The sequence below is a fragment of the Antennarius striatus genome, chromosome 12 (genome assembly GCF_040054535.1).
Source record: "Antennarius striatus isolate MH-2024 chromosome 12, ASM4005453v1, whole genome shotgun sequence".
In the NCBI taxonomy this organism is placed as follows: domain Eukaryota; kingdom Metazoa; phylum Chordata; class Actinopteri; order Lophiiformes; family Antennariidae; genus Antennarius; species Antennarius striatus.
In genome coordinates, this window is record NC_090787.1 from 13437819 (window position 1) to 13454038 (window position 16220).

At 37.9% G+C, this 16220-nt stretch overlaps 3 protein-coding genes across 6 annotated transcripts; 2 read left to right on the forward strand and 1 right to left on the reverse strand.

Annotated features, from left to right (window-relative positions):
- Nucleotides 1-343: 343 nt before the first annotated feature.
- mettl8 (methyltransferase 8, methylcytidine) lies at nucleotides 344-5999 on the reverse strand. Of its 3 annotated transcripts, none has more exons than XM_068330072.1 (10): nucleotides 5903-5999; nucleotides 4720-4876; nucleotides 4352-4443; nucleotides 3912-4246; nucleotides 3706-3755; nucleotides 2890-2950; nucleotides 1632-1684; nucleotides 1158-1264; nucleotides 959-1024; nucleotides 344-575 (listed from the first exon to the last, which is right to left on the reverse strand). In XM_068330072.1, exons 2-10 carry the CDS (start codon nucleotides 4869-4871, stop codon nucleotides 421-423), a joined length of 1071 nt encoding a protein of 356 aa, XP_068186173.1. In that variant the 5' UTR covers nucleotides 4872-4876; nucleotides 5903-5999; the 3' UTR covers nucleotides 344-420. The 3 variants fall into 3 exon arrangements, with proteins under 3 accessions (XP_068186173.1, XP_068186172.1, XP_068186171.1); XM_068330071.1 differs by having other exon boundaries at nucleotides 344-572; nucleotides 1632-1768; XM_068330070.1 differs by having other exon boundaries at nucleotides 1632-1768.
- On the forward strand, nucleotides 5571-13380 carry dcaf17 (ddb1 and cul4 associated factor 17). 2 transcript variants are annotated; one of them, XM_068330068.1, is made up of 14 exons: nucleotides 5571-6095; nucleotides 6176-6279; nucleotides 7427-7517; nucleotides 7616-7752; nucleotides 7841-7919; nucleotides 8308-8397; nucleotides 8487-8594; nucleotides 8686-8788; nucleotides 8914-9056; nucleotides 11012-11121; nucleotides 11388-11475; nucleotides 11623-11706; nucleotides 12913-13068; nucleotides 13152-13380. In XM_068330068.1, exons 1-14 carry the CDS (start codon nucleotides 5967-5969, stop codon nucleotides 13266-13268), a joined length of 1539 nt encoding a protein of 512 aa, XP_068186169.1. In that variant the 5' UTR covers nucleotides 5571-5966; the 3' UTR covers nucleotides 13269-13380. The 2 variants fall into 2 exon arrangements, with proteins under 2 accessions (XP_068186169.1, XP_068186170.1); XM_068330069.1 differs by lacking the exon at nucleotides 8308-8397.
- Nucleotides 13381-14324: 944 nt separating this feature from the next.
- Nucleotides 14325-16200, forward strand: cybrd1 (cytochrome b reductase 1). The gene is made up of 4 exons (XM_068329658.1): nucleotides 14325-14622; nucleotides 14901-15109; nucleotides 15412-15566; nucleotides 15654-16200. Exons 1-4 carry the CDS (start codon nucleotides 14430-14432, stop codon nucleotides 15904-15906), a joined length of 810 nt encoding a protein of 269 aa, XP_068185759.1. The 5' UTR covers nucleotides 14325-14429; the 3' UTR covers nucleotides 15907-16200.
- The last annotated feature ends 20 nt before the right edge of the window (nucleotides 16201-16220 follow it).

Here is a 16220-nt window from a genome sequence, read left to right on the forward strand (position 1 = left end):
TTTAACTAAAATGAGGTACTGAATACATGATGTTTAATGTAGGTATTGCTACTTGTATCCAAGGAAAGTACTGTATCTGAATACGTCACCATCTAGCTTTCCTGTTCTGAGCTACACTCAAAAGTTTAAAATGAGATTAGGGAAAGGTTTTAGTCCAGACTAATTCATCTCCTAAAGAAGTTGTTGTAATTTACTCGAAATACTCATTTCATGAATACTGTTACAGATATACAGTATAGTATCCATTATACAGTAAATAAGCAGGTAACAGCCAGCATTCTCTCATGTGAGTTTATTGAACTTCGTTTGGTTGTTCAACACATGGTCTTTTAATAAAAGCCTTTTTTTTTAGGATCGAAATAAAAAGTAGTTAAGTACACAAAACACATAGGTAAAAAACAGGCTGTGAATGAGCACATATTAAGATGATGAAAGCGGATACATTTTCCTGTACTTGCTCTGCATCCAAACTCGATGCATGACAACTTTCTTTCCTCTGTTCACTTGAAGTCGTCGGTCCTCCAGATTCTGAACTTCTTCCAGTCCAGCATTGGAAAATAAACCATGAACATCTTCTGTAAAAGTAATAACAGTCACAAACCACGGCTATGTCAAGGTTTTTTTTAAAGGTCATGCATGAATCCTTGTCCCCTCTTTTTTTAACCAATCTGACCAACCCAGATTTTATAGTTTAATTTATTTTGTCATCTGTTTACACATTTCATTATCAGATATTATTTCTTGAACATAAAAGTCTGAATGTGGTGTTATAGTATTTTGTCTACCAAAGGACAACTTTTGGAAGGGAAAATAGAACAACACTATACCCTAGATTAGAATCACCAGACTGACAGAATGCCAACAACATATGACCCCAGTTTCTACAATAGTAGCTGTGGTCTTATCAACTATTTTTTTACCATGAGGAAAAAGTATGAATCTCATGTCGCCCTATTACCTTTAGAGAAAAAGTACACACAGGTTCCATCTCCACGTGTATAGAAATTCTCTGATAAGCAGCGTCCTGTTTGTGAGACAATGAAAAAAAATGTAAGAATTGAATTTTGAAAAAAAAAATATATATATGCAACACAAATGATGTAAAAGGTTGATGCAAATATTTGTATTCAGATGCACATTACTAGATGGAGGCTCACCCTTCTTAAACCTGAGTTGTGAGAAGTCATATCTCCCGTAGTCACGGAAGAGGAACACACCTCCATGTTTAAGGTATGTAGAAAGTCTATTCACAATTCCTTGAATTCTGTGGATGAAAAGTCAATTAAAGGAAAATAATTTTGTACAACATAATTGCAGCTAATGAATACTACAGCGAAGTTTAAAACACATGTGCCTCTATCCCTTGAGGGTTAAATGTTGGGTAACCTACTATACAGTTAGCATTTTGTACTCCATATTGCAATCCATCCATCCATTTTTTGTGACCAGTCATCATTTGATGGCTGGAACTGGGAGACAGGAGAGAGTTAGAGCTGCTCCCAAAGCAAGTAACCATTCATGCTCACATGCGTACCTATGGCTACCAGTTCACCTATATCACACATCTATGGACTGTGAGAGGAAATTAGAGCAACAGAACCTCCTCTTTTTGTCTTGGAACGTACACTTACCGGTCTGGATGAATGGAAGAGAGCACAAAGACAGCCAGAATAACATCCAGACTCTGAGTAGGGAAGGGAAAAGAGGCGTCCTCACAAATGTCATGGACAAAAGCATGACAGGTGGACTCATCATAGGCTGGATGGACCTACATGAGTAACATCAGAGATGATCATCGTTTTATAGTCACACGAAGGCACACAGTTACAAAATAGTAGCTAATTGAGATTTAGGCCACTGCCAGTCTTTCTATAACTTCAAAAAAATTATGTGGAGCTTCAGCAATTGACTTTTCACGCACGCACACACGCACGCACGCACGCACACACACAGTGTTATGTTATTACAAGGCATAATTATGTAAGTTGGATTGAAAAAAAATTCAAACAGTTTAATGTGGTATTTTTAAGTTTCAGTGCAGTGAATCCATGTTTTACTGTTAATTGATGATATCAATTGTATCTCAATAAAGTACGAAAGATTGGCAATGTACTTTTTGTTTTATACATTTCACATCCATGCAAAGACATATAACTGATTCAACAGCACAAATTCCACAGATTTATCTGTTTTATTACACATTATTTATTACTTACGTTGTTACTGTCCAAATGTCAGACTTTGTTGCTTAGATACAGCATACAGTTGTTTAATGTGGTCATATCACATAATGTAACATCTTCTACCTGCATTTTATTTAAAGACCATATGTCACATGGGGCTGCACAAAAAGTATAATCGGTTCTGACTGGAGTGTATTTTATTAAAACAAAGCTTTTCACATGTTGGCTTCAGGCACTTGTGTTGAGAAATAACATTTAAAGGAAAATAACTATACGCTGGTATTTAAGGGTACAAAGTTGCTCCAACAGATAAGAACCCTGAATTGAAAGATGTTTTAGTTTTGAATCAAGTTAAAACTTGGTATTGACTGATTCATCTGATTTGCAAGAAGTTATTCTGCAGCCCTTTATGCTGGGAGAGCATAAAGTAAATACGTTTTCTGAACAGTTTAGTGGTTGTAAGCATCACACTGAGTGAATAAAATGTATTACTTCATCAAATGTTAATGCCATCTGCGGAAATAGACATGTCTGTCTATGTCAATATCAGTCTATGCCTCAACATATTATACAAATGGCCACAGTGAGTAATGCCGCTGATTTCATCTAGTGTTGTTTTAAAATATAAATTTCAGAATCACTTTGTAGAAATTTAACTTTGATGAAGTTTGACTGTGTACATGTTAGATATATCAAAACTGCTTACCTTCAGCAACTGAATGGCACGAGGTGAGAAGTCACAGCAGTATAAAAATGCATCTGTGTCTCTGTGAAGCAGGACAACCAATTTAAGATTTAAATTATTACAAATACACAAAATCTGTGCAACAAAGGAATACCAAGAACCTTTGACTTATGATGCAGAAAGATGTTTTTGTCTGTTACTTACTGGGACCTGGTTGTGTGCTGGCTCAAGGACACTTGAGTCCTTGTTAATGCTATTTGTAACACATTTAATTTAACAACTGAAAATGTCTGCTGTGAAAATGATCGAACAAGAGCTTTTTTTGTATTGACAGATTCAGTCATGCCTTAAAAATATTCCTGCAGCCTGTTTTTCAACTTTGACAACATTTTTAAACAGCAGTTTTCATCTTGTAGCATTAACCTTAACATTAACAAAACATCCATGTTGAGCCACTGTTGTGTTAGTTGGTGATGTGTAGCTTGACGATATCACACCTTGTGAAATATAAATAATAAGTATGAAGTATAAGTAATACAGTATTTTTTTGCCCAATGTCCACTGTCTATAATGTACTGTATAAACATGGCTTACATTATAAATCAAAGTAATTCTTATTGATGACTGAACTATAAATGGCGAATTTAAATTAAATTCAGATTTTATATATGTCTATATTTATATATCTGTGTGTGTGAGTGTGTGTGTGTGTGTGTGTGAGTGTGTGTGTGTGTGTGTGTGTGTGTGTGTGTGTGTGTGTGTGTGTGTGTGTGTGTGTGTGTGTGTGTGTGTGTGTGTGTGTGTGTGTGTGTGTGTGTAATCAGAATATTTACTCACTTTATGGAATCAATGATGGGAATCACACTGTTACCCACCCCACAGCCAATCTGTGAAGAGAAAATATACTGCTTTTCTACCATTTGAAACATGACAGCACAAATTTTAACAGCTGTCAATGGGCTATGTTTTATATGTTTTATATGTTTTTAAATGTCAAATGTGCACATTTAACAATCTCTATCGATATATGAGTACACGTGAACCTCCAGGATCCTGAATGATGCACGCTGGCCGGGGAAAGGAGCGGTTTGTGTGGCAGCTTGATCAGACTCCTCAGGATCGGGGGTGTCTGCATGTCTGTGGTGGTCTATGGGGCAGTTCTGTGAAAGTTGTCTGGTTTCTGTGCCTGTGCGGGATCCAGTCGGTGTGGATGGTCCTCGCTCATCACCCAGACCCCTGCTGGTTGCTTGGCATTGTGATCCTGAAGGAAGCAGCTCTGGGAACTCTAAAAACAGCCACTTGCGGTCTTTAAAGAATTTGTTCTGGTGAGTCTGGTAAAATCTGTCCCAGTACTGGCAAGCCTCTTTATCATATCTACCTGCATGGAGGAGATAGAAGAATATGTAAGGTTTATATATGTATTCTACGCAAAGCCAATCAAATGAAGCCTGGAAAATATGAATTGCTGGGACATATTTTTTACCTTGTTCCTTTAAAGGAATTTGTATGCATGAATTTTCTTCTGCCTTCTGCCGAAAGTTTTCTCTGTCCTCTTCTGTCCATTGTACATGATCCCTAAAACACAGAGCAGAAGATAATCGGTAGCTGTTTACTAAAATCCAGAATTTAATTTCTGGTGTTGAAAGTAAACAGACCTACACCGTTATTCGCTTTGTAATTACATAAGAGTTAATATTACATTACAGAACAGCCAATTTAGAGCTGGAAATTAATTCAGAAGCATATTACAGGTGATTTTTCTGCTCAATCATTTTCAAACATTTATTTTAATATACAATATTGCTGTAGTAGAACTAAAACATCTCCATTCTCTTCTCGTGCACCACTGACCACATGTTGTGCTTGAAGATGTCATCAGCATCAGTCAGAATGCGAGAACCCAGTGGAGCTGCAGGTCTTCCTCCTGTGCTTTTTAGTCTGAAGGAGAATCTGTTGAAAACTTGAGCCAGCCAAGCCACAGAGGAGCTCTGGACTTTATACATTTACTCTGTAAGAATGAAAGGAGGGTTGAAAACATTTTACAATTCAAAGTAACATTACACATGCATTTTGTTTTCAGGCGCAATTTACAGTTCAATGTAAATTATTTCCAGTAGAAATAATTAATAGTATAAAGTAAATATTAAAGCTTATATTAAATTTAAAAATAAAACACGCAAGTTGGTGGTTCATGTCTTAACAAAAAAGATTATAAAGTTAATTAAATATTCAAATTAATGGCAACTCATTCATCACATGAACATAATCGCAAGCTATTAAATTGTATATTTCATACAATATATCCCATATGGAATCCATCCCAATAATCAAGAACAGACAAAATTGTTGGATTCATTATTTTTTTTACAGTAACAGGCTATAATTGGATGCTGTTTATATTTAGTTATTTATAAGTTCATAAACCACATGGTGTTGTATCATTTTGAATATTAAAAAGCAAATTAATGGTTGACTGTTACAAGAAAAATGCTAGGTTGACATTGTTGTAAAACAGATGTACCTCATAAAACGAATATAGTTAGGTTCTATTTACAGTGAACAAATGATCAGGAATCGGTAGTCTGACATTACATTGAGTTGTTCCTAAATTCGAGATCAGTCCGTGCTGCAGGGGGCGCTGACGATCTAAGGTTGTCTTCCGTCTGCCGAGAAGAAGACGAATGAACGAACTAAAAAGATGGCGTCGGGTATGGTTGCTAACATTGACAGCTAACTAACACCACACTTGTCAAGCTGTGGGATAGTTGTCTACCTCTTTTTGAATAATGAATTATTGCGTGGTTTCTAGAAAACTACACAGTTTTAACAAGTCCACGCTGCGACATTAATAACGAACTCGGTACGACACGTTTACAAATTAAACAACATATCGAGGTGCTCTCGCTCAACAAGCTAACATCAGTTAGCTCTTAACTTGTTGTGTTCGCTCGAAATCAGAGAATCGGTTCGTTGGTTGTAAAAAGATGAGCCTTATTAAGGAGTTGTAACGTTACTGAAACAACATGGTCCTTACCGGTCCCTGGCTGTGCTCCTGATCCTGCGTCGGGTCCCCTTGTAGAGACCAGGGCCACCAGCTGATGGCGCCATACCGGGGAAAAAGAGCCGTGAACGCCGCTGAGCTGCTGATACGGAGGAGCAGAGGTCTCAGGGATGCTGGAACCATTGTCAGACATAACATGGAAGTCTTCCGAGCCCTCCTCTTTCAGGTGAGATAAAATACCTTTATATTCATTCACGTGAAAATCCTCCCATCATTTTTTTTGTTTTCATTATAATTGTTTTACAGGACAATAGGAATTTCATTCAAGTATGGAGCAGGGCCTCAAAGTCCCCAATAATGTATGAGAATGGTAAAATCTACTTTGAGAATTACCAGATCTGCTACGGTTGGTGAGTATCAGTCTTGTAGATGATTTTGGTCTTCAGTTTACATGCTATAGGAATTGACAAATGACTTTGTGACCCATTCTGTTTACTGTAGTGGAGGGCAAAACCCAATAAGGGCCTACCATAACGGAATAAAGTGACCAAGTATCAGTGATAAACTATTGTCTGATTGCATGACTTCCAAATGACGCTGGGATACAAGGACAAGGCTCACCAGAACTTAATTTTTAGTTTCTATCTGATTGGGTCAGTTAACCCTTGAAACAATTAAACTTTTACACCTTGAAAGGCTTTTGGATATGATTGATCACACAATCAATTACCAGTCATCATCAATCATCACCGTTACTGTTAAAAACCAAAAAAAGCACTATGTAAATGATGTTGTGTGATTTTCAAAAATATAGCATTTTTAATATATAGCTACATGATAATAATCACCACCAAAAAAAAATAATCAAAAAACAATATGGGGGACATTTTCATGGATTGACTCGATGTTCATTTCTGTCTCCAAAATCAAACATCACCAATATAATTCTTTATATCAACTAGTTTGTTACAACATGTGATGTCTTTCAAACTTGACAGAAAATAAGCTCCACAAATACAATGTTGATCTGGCTTGAGGCTAATCAACAGAAGACTGCTCAGTTTTTCGACCAGATCCTGGTTTGAAAAAAACACAGGAATCGTATTATGTTTATTCCAGTCTTCAATTCAAATGATAATTCAGACCACAATGAAATTTGATTTGGCATCACTGGCAATTTTGATTTGCTGTGACACTGCTTTCTGCCAAATGAAACATTAAACTGCGTCACATGACAAAACAAAGACATCTCCATGGCAATTATCATACAAAATAATACATTGGAACCGCATAAACTTTGCAACATCCATAAATACACTACATTCTCATACAAAAGTCACATAATACATAAGACTAGTAATGCATGCTTGTTTTTATTCACCGCTGAAGAAATCTACATCTAGAAGTCGCTGTGGGACAGCTGTGACAGCCTGTCACTCTGAATAATTTTCCAAACAAAATCTTCTGTCATGGACCAAATTGAAATTAACGATATGACAACTTAATGGAAGGTTTATAATCCCCCACACAATGAGTTATTAATTGTTCTGGTTTCAGTGTTCACTCTGAGCCTCAAATTCTATACAAATTGCCTGAGAGATCAAAGCTGGAGAAATTTGAAGATGCCTTGCTGTGTCAGAGCCCACTTGTAAGTGAAATTAAACACCTTAGGGTTAACACTAACTTAACAAAAACCAGAATTCAAAGAAATCATAAGATTTTTTGTTCTATTTACCTTTTTAACAGAACAGAACATTAGCCTCCCCCTCTGATCAGAAACCCAGCCTCTTGGCTTTGACAGCCAACAACTGGCTATATCGCCTTTCAGCTGACACAGGAGAGGAGCTGCAGAGAGTTTATCTCTCTCCCAGACATAAGTTCAGGTATCATCAGTACTCTGCGTTGACTGTTGACTGGAGATTGATACATTTATATTAAGGTTTAGATCTTTTCTGTTTTTTTTCTTTATAGGTATCTTAGCTGGGATGTTTCTCAAGAGATATTTTATGTTAAATCTATTCAAAACAAAGAAACATCTGTAGCACGGCAGGTAAGTTGAGTCTCTGTATGTCTAACATTTTGTGTTCTGATAAATAGTTCTTTGATGAAGGGTAATAAAGCTTAGGATGTTACTGTACATGGAATTTCTTCCCTTTGCTAATTTTGATTCAATTTTCAGAAGAGTAAACGGGTCAATCAAAGAATCTATGTAGCACAAGTTAAGGTTTAAGATGTCCACTGAAAAATAATCTGTCGATTACTTCATCGGAAAGTATTTTTCACACCTAAAAGCTGACAAAGTTTGCCAACAGTTAATCATAAAAACTTTACTCCTGGATTTACTGTAACTTGACTTGCAGTTAATTTTATTAGTTGTCTCAGGATCACTGATGTGGAGAAGAACGTCAGAAATGTACCTTTTCGTTTCTCCTTCACAGGCTGGTATTACTCACAACACTGTAATGCACCTGGCCATTTTTCAGATTTTCCCTTTAGAAATTGTGGGAATTTTGGAGATCAGTAAAAAGGTTTGCAGATTTATTTGTAGTTTAATATATTTTTTAATGTAGCTCTGTAGGTAATGTGTCATTAACAAATGTAAATGTTATTCTTTCAGGTGTTTGGAAGTGGCGTTACTGATGCTGTTCTGTCTCAGGGTGTCCTTGTGGTGTCGTACAGCAACAAGACAGTGAAGCTGTACAGCTTTGAGCACATTGTCCAAAGGGTATGTATGCTTTTTATCCGAACATGTTGCGTGTATTACTGTCTTGCTGCTTGCATCTACGTGTGTCTAATTACATTTTTCATGTTTTCAGTACATGACAGAGAAATTGATACTTGGAAAGCAGAGTTCACTTCTTGGAGGCAAAACAGTGGGAGATGTCCCATTTGGTATTCCAGTTAATATCCATATAACAGGTGAGTCTGTTTTTAAGTTCAGACCTTTGTATTCTTAGCATCATAGATTGAATCAGACCTGCCAGGACACAGAGGAGAAATATGTTTAATCAGAAGAATGGTTGGATTTTTTCTTATTTTTATAGATTGCCCTGTAGTGCTTTTTGAGGTTTCATGCTCTAATAACAGCATCCGGATTGGAGGCTACCCATGGCATTACATCTACACACCACCACATAAAAATCACAAGGGGACTCATCACATCTGTTCACTCAAGGACAGCACAACAGTAAGTTGAAAGAATCCTTCTGAACAGCACATTACAATGTTTAGACTGTTGGTCAATCAGTGCAAAATGTGTCGTGTGCTTTCTTGTAATGCATGAAAGTCACTAATCCTGTTGAAGTTTCACAAACTTTGCAAGCACTTGTCAGTGTGTCAACGTAAGAAGGGCCACATATGTTGGTGACAGTCTTTGTATTCTATTGGTGGACAGAACAGAACTGATCCAAAGCTGTGATCACTTCTAGAAAAACCACAATATTTGCAAATTGGGCAAATCTTGGCTGCATTTGAGAAACACTCCTGTTTGTATTTATTTGTATTTTAGATAGATAGATAGATAGATAGATAGATAGATAGATAGATAGATAGATAGATAGATAGATAGATAGATAGATAGATAGATAGATAGATAGATAGATAGATAGATAGATAGATAGATAGATAGATAGAAAGAAATAAATTGTATAAATCCACTGCCCAGGCATTACATAACAAATAACATACCACAACACATACACTACACTAACAGACACATGCAGCGCTAACAGGACTTTTATACTAAACTATAACTAAAATATAAACAGTATAAAATTAAAATATAAACAGTATAAAATTTAAAAAATATTACAGTATTAAAATATAAACAGTATAAAATTAAAATATAAACAGTATAGAATTGAATTAAAATATAAAACAGTATAAAAAAAAATATATATATATATAAACAGTATTAAATTAAATTAAATCCATTCAACCCCATGCTGACCTCGCCACCTCCCCCCCGCTCCTCCTGAGAGAGTCATTGTACCCCCTGATGGCACGGGGCACGAAGGAGGACCTCAGCCTCTCTGTGGAGGCGCTGTGTGACAGCAGTCTGCCGCTGAAGGTGCTTCTCTGCTGGGAGAAGGTGGTGTGTAGGGGGTGCCTGGTGTTGTTCATGATGGCCTTAATTTTAGACGTGGTCCTGCTCTCCAGAAGCATATCCACAGAGTCCAGGCTCAGCCCAACCACTGAGCCTGCTCTGCGGATGAGTCTGTTCAGACGGTCCATATCTCTTTTCCTGCCCCCCCCCCCCCCCAACACACAATGGCATATGACAGCACACTGCAGACTACGGACTGATAGAACATGAGAAAGAGCTTAGGACAGATGTTGAAGGAGGCCAGCCTCCTCAGGAAGTACATCCTGCTCTGCCCCCTTCTTGTACACACAGTCCGAGTTGAGTGACCAGTCCAGTCTGCTGTCTAGCTGCAGTCCCAGGTACTTGTAGTTTTCTACCACTTCCACCTCACTGCCTTTGATGATCACTGGCTGTGGAGAGGGAGGTGCCCGCCGGAAATCCAGAACCATCTCCTTTGTCTTGGAGACGTTGAGCTGGAGCTGGTTCTGTTGGCACCACTCCACGAAGTCAGCCACCAATGCCCTGTACCCCCCCTCATCACCCTCCCGGATACATGCCACTATCGCGGTGTCATCGGAGTACTTCTGTATGTGGCATGTATCCGAGTTGTGCTTGAAGTCTGATGTGTAGAGGACTTCAAGCACAACTCGGATACATGCCACATACAGAAGTACTCTGATGACGAAGAACTTTTGATGACAAAAAAATTATTCATTTTGTCATTTTTGATTTTTTCAAAGACTAAAAGTCTAAAATGTATAGATTTGTGTTTCCCCAATGTAGGTGAAATAATATTTTAAAAATTATATTTGCTGTGTAAAAGGTGAATTTATTTGTAGTTTAACTCTTTTACACAGTCACTGTAAGTCGACAGTCAAGCTGTACTAAAAATAGCATTTGTTCCACTTCCCCAATGATAAATCTTCAAGTTGATGCTTTGCCATTTGAGGAACTGCAATTTTTGACAGGTGTGTTTTCTTTATGTTGTGGCACAGGAGGTTGTAGTGTGGTCGCAATGGAACTAATGGGAAGCTTTGCCATTTCATTTATTAAATCAGGCAACAAATGGGATACAAAATATGAACTGTTGTTCTCTGGAGAGTGATTGGATCATCTTCCACCCTGATGACTCTGGACGAATCATTCATGTTGGGCCAACTATCATAAAGTGAGTAGCATAGTCAGTATTTACATAGGAAAATGTAGACGTGAAGAAAAGTCATCTGAGGTAACTCTAAATATACCAAAACTTCCTGAACCAAAGACATTCCTATTAGGTAAAGAAGTAAAGCCTCATTACATGACTTTCTTTCAGCCATTATAACAAAAAGAAATTCTTCTTTGAAGCATTTAGTTGTGTTATGGTTAGTTTAGGTTAGGTTTATTTTTTTATTGCACTTGACATGTTCCACAAAATTTCTTTGTTTCCTGAAGTGTCCTAAAGATTCTTGGTGAACTGAACAGCAGTTGCCCATCAATGGTTGTCAAGGATTTCTCCATGGCAACCCATCGAAACAACATTGTAAGTATCATGCTCTTTTACTTACACAACTGACTGTACAATAGATTTTCTTTGCACCAAATCATCCTCATGTACAGTATGTACCCTGTATTCACTGTGATGATGGTGGATAATACACCCTCTAATTTTAGTGTTGCTTTTTTGCAGCCAAATGCACAAGTCACTGTCACCTCATCAGGCCGTACAGTGAAGAGGAGATTTCATCAGCTGGATGATGACCCAGATCAAGAGGTACCAAAATGATTTTGCTGTAATAGCTGATGTAATATCTCTCAAAGAAAACACTTTTTCCATGTTTTTTATGCTATACAAGCTAGACTCAAGATGTCTGTAAAGATTCTTAGTCGTCCAGGTTCCGGTAGAGCTCTGCGTTGAACCAAGGGAGCCAGAAAGATGTCGTCATCCCATAAGTAGCAGGGCTATTAGAGGAAGTGAATATGATCTTTAATAAACACCGCTACTCACTTTGGGCCCACAAACACCCTGAGACAGAGGTTCATCCTAGGGACAAAATACCCAGACACAAACTAGGTGGTGTCATGCATTGATGACAGCCCAGACTTTTTTACCGGGGAGACAAAACATCTAATCCACGAGCGGATGGCATATCACAGGAGATCAAGCACCTCAGAGCAGGACTCAGCAGCCCATCTGCACCTGAAGGACAAGGGGCATTCAGGTGAAGATAAGAATGTACAGATCTGGCCAAGGGGGACAGATGGTTTGAGAGAGGGGTTAAAGAAGCCATCTATGTCAAACACAGGAGGAGGAGGGCTCCACCATCAGCTGTCCAACACTTAAAATGCATTTTTGGGATTCCTCTCCAGGAACCTCAGATCTCCTTTACATGAATATTAGAAGTTAATGCCACAACCATCATCTGGAAAATGTGTTTTAATGATACTGAAAGAAATCTACAAAATTAAACAAGTCACCTCTAGTGTATGGTAGCAGACATAGCCAATGTGTCACAATGAGGTGTGTGGGCTTAAGAGGTATTATTCAGAAAAATTAATTATGTAAGTAGTAAATTACAATTGTTTCTATTTCTACTGGCATAATATGATTAAGTGCATGTTTGTTTAAGTATTTGTGAGTTGCAAATTAATTGTGCCCTGTGGCAAGCATTAATAATAAATACAGTACTGTAGTCATTATTTACATTTGTAATTTGGTATTCCTTGTGACTCCTTGGGGTCATTAAGCTTTTGTAAATACATATGGGCTTATTCTGAATGTGACCACAGCAGATCATTTCAAACGGGTTGTGAGCTGGTAAAACAAGTGACATGTAAAGGATGTTACTGTCCATATTAAACGTATTACTCAATGTGAGCTCAGGATGCTTGTTTCTGTTTCACATGTCCCATTTTTTAGAAATACAGTTGCACATTTCTGTGATGAGATTTCCAAACAATCAGAATATTAATTTTACAGACATTCCGTTTGGTGGAATATGAAGATGAGCTCGACCTTTTGGCTGTGGTAGTCACTAATGGTGAGGAGGGAGAAGGAAGAGCACACATCCAGCTGCATGACAACCAGAGTGGACAGTTACTGAGGACTTTTGACCTCACTGAACAATGGGACGAGGTGAGTTACATGCTTTGCTGTTTCTGACCTTAAGCTGAAGCGTCTGTATATGGATTCATGTGGGCTCTTTTGTTCTGTTTCAGACTTATCGACATGAGTTGTCCATTGACAAAGACACAATTGTTCATGTTGAACAAAAGAAGACCACCTTCTGCTGCCATCTATACAAGCTCATAACAGCTAAAAATGAGGAGGCATGAGTAAATTGACCTCTTGAGGAGCCCTTACTTTTGAAGATGATGATGCACATTGTTGTACTTGTTTTTCTCCTGCTTTTTCATTAAACTCAATATGCTCTTTTTAGATTCAGGATCATGGTATCAATACTTCCTTTGTGTGACACATGTCTATGTGCAGTACTTCTGACCGTTGTTTTTGTTCATTAAGGTCAAATCCATGAAAAGTTGGTTTTGTACAGCAGGGTTATGGTTAGGGTCATGTAAAACATGTACTTCCTGTAAAACAGGAAGTAAATGAAATTATTGCTAGAATGTTAAATAAAAGCACTTAATTATAATCAAAATATACTGAAATTGTTATGCAAAATATAGATTATGATGACCATTATTAGATTATTTTAGTTTAATTTTATTTATAATATACCAAATCACAACACAGGTCATATAAATGCACTTGAGAAAAAGATCTGGACATTTTTTTCTATGGAGACTCAACAGTCCCAACAGTAATGAAGATTTAGTTGCGTGGAAGTGGCGGTCAGTGGGAGCTCGTTTTTAGTACAGTACTGTATACTGTGAAATTCATTAATTAATCAGGGCATCACCAAATAGTTGCTGGATCAAACTGGGGACTCCCCAGTGAATGAATGGTGTTCCATCCATCTACTTTTATACCTGACACGGAGACCGGTGCGTCATGACGTCATTTATATAACGCAGCTTTAGTAAATAACCTGTGCTACAAAGAAATATAGAATAGGTTGATTATTCAAAATAGCTTGTTTAGACCCCAAAATGATTTAATTTCTTTAAACTATTTAAAAACTACTCAGTGCTGTATTCTCCTTTCCCCTCATGAAATAATTTTCTACCGCTGTTGAACCGTAAAAAAAAAAAAAGTCTAGCGACGACTTTTTTTCTGATGTCCGAACAGAATAAACACAACCAGACTGATGCCTTTTTCTGACGTGACGCACAATCTGAAGGGGAGCCAGGACAAAATTAAATAAATTACAAAACTCTTGCGCAAACAAACCTACAAAACGTCTTGACGCACATGTTCGAGAGGCTCTGGATCACGTGACCACGTCCGGACCTCACCAGCCTTCACCAAAACACTGTCGTGGTTGCAGGAGACGCAGCTCCAGAAGTCTGTCCCTCCGTCGTCCCGCCTGTCTGCTGATGGCAATGGACGGTCCGAAACAGTTGTTGATGGCTCTTTGCGCGGCCGCTGCCGTCGGAGTCACCTCAGTCATATTTGTGCTGATATGGGTTTTCAACTACAAGGAAGGCTTAGCCTGGGATGGAGGGCTGGCCGAATTCAACTGGCATCCGGTCTTAATTGTTTTTGGATTCATTGCCGTGCAGGGTTTTGGTGAGTACTCTGTAAAAGAAGCTCGTAAACTTTGGGGATTTGTTTTGAAGGAGTATAATCTTGTGAAGGAAATTTTCCCTCAAGGAGAAGTTACACAAGATCTGTCCTGGGGAGAGAACCACTGAAGTGCGTCTTTATCTTATGTAAACTCTGAGTTTGACTCTTATCAACAGCGTGGTAAATAAATTAAGAATGTGGAAGTCGGTATTATTATTCACAGCATACCAAATGGTCAAGTTTGTTTTTTTTAAATAAAATATGCATCCCCTCTCTTGCAGCTATCATTGTCTACCGTCTCCCCTGGACATGGAAGTGGAACAAACAAGTGATGAAGTTCATTCATGCAGGCTTGCACTTACTGGCCTTCATTCTAGTTGTGATATCTTTGGTGGCAGTATTTGACTTCCACAATTATGCCAAAATCCCCAACATGTACAGTCTGCATAGCTGGCTGGGCTTGATGGCAGTGATATTGTTCAGTCAACAGGTAAACAGATTCCTTTTATTTCAAATGATCTTAACTAATGGAGAATAGAGAAAGGATCATGTTTGCAATGCTTGAATGGTAATGCTGTTTATAATAAATGTTATTGACTTTGAAGTTTTCACCTAAATGTACTGTAGTGATGTATATTAATAATATTTGCCAATTTGCTTTTTATATGTGTGGTGCAGGTTACAGAGTATATTTTTTACCTGTCATATTGATAAAACAGAAACTTCTGCATTTGGGATCTACAATATTTATTAGTCCAACACAATGTGTGATTTGCCTCCTTCGCTGTGCAGCTGGTTATTGGAGTTTGCCTGTACTTGCTACCAGTTCTCCCTGTATTCTGGAGAGCAGCATTCATGCCCATCCATGTCTACAGCGGTCTCTTACTCTTTACCAGTGTTATCGCTGTGGCACTCATGGGTATAACTGAGAAACTCATTTTTGGCTTGTAAGTATAAAAAATTTCAAAATGAGTGGTATGTGTAAACATTTTTACTGTTTTGTTTAACTTTATTTATCCCACTTATTCACAAAGGAGCAACCCTAAGTACAAGGACTCTCCCCCAGAGGCAATTTTTGTAAACGTCCTTGGGCTTCTCCTGGTGCTTTTTGGAGCTCTTATCCTTTGGATTGCCACTCGAACATCTTGGAAGCGGCCCAGTGACCAGAACCTGCATATTTTGCATACCAATGGGGGAGGTGAAGACAACACCAAACGAGGCACAGCCCTGTCTCAGCTATCTGATCAAAGTGATGTGGCCTTGGGGGATGTCAATAAGAGTGACTAACTGCAGGATGAGGATAGATATTTACAGAATTAGTGACTGAGTTCATAGTGTTAAATGCATAATGTTTATGTATCCTGTCTATTCTGGTCAGTCCAAAACAGAATCTATTTTTGCAGATTTTTGCTTTTGTAACTTGATGTATTTCATTTTGGCTACATTTGAAATAGCTGTTACTGTTTTTCAGAATAGCGAACTATTTTCTTACAACTGATACACACTGTGAAGTTTTTCTATAGTCAAATCATGTTCTATTCTTATATCCATATTTAGAATGTGTTCAATACATATTTGCTACTCAAACTCATGTTTTATGG

Excerpts from the sequence above, each read along its gene's own strand:
- cybrd1 (XM_068329658.1), top strand. The coding sequence starts at position 14,430 with ATGGCAATGGACGGTCCGAAACAGTTGTTGATGGCTCTTTGCGCGGCC. Across the intron at positions 14,623-14,900 it reads CATTGCCGTGCAGGGTTTTG|CTATCATTGTCTACCGTCTC; the intron begins GTGAGTACTCTG and ends CCTCTCTTGCAG. Across the intron at positions 15,110-15,411 it reads TGATATTGTTCAGTCAACAG|CTGGTTATTGGAGTTTGCCT; the intron begins GTAAACAGATTC and ends TTCGCTGTGCAG.
- mettl8 (XM_068330070.1), bottom strand. The coding sequence starts at position 4,871 with ATGTATAAAGTCCAGAGCTCCTCTGTGGCTTGGCTGGCTCAAGTTTTC. Across the intron at positions 3,756-3,911 it reads CATCATTCAGGATCCTGGAG|ATTGGCTGTGGGGTGGGTAA; the intron begins GTTCACGTGTAC and ends TTCTCTTCACAG. Across the intron at positions 576-958 it reads TGTGTACTTTTTCTCTAAAG|AAGATGTTCATGGTTTATTT; the intron begins GTAATAGGGCGA and ends TTACTTTTACAG.
- dcaf17 (XM_068330068.1), top strand. The coding sequence starts at position 5,967 with ATGGCGCCATACCGGGGAAAAAGAGCCGTGAACGCCGCTGAGCTGCTG. Across the intron at positions 7,518-7,615 it reads TGCTGTGTCAGAGCCCACTT|AACAGAACATTAGCCTCCCC; the intron begins GTAAGTGAAATT and ends CCTTTTTAACAG. Across the intron at positions 13,069-13,151 it reads TCACTGAACAATGGGACGAG|ACTTATCGACATGAGTTGTC; the intron begins GTGAGTTACATG and ends GTTCTGTTTCAG.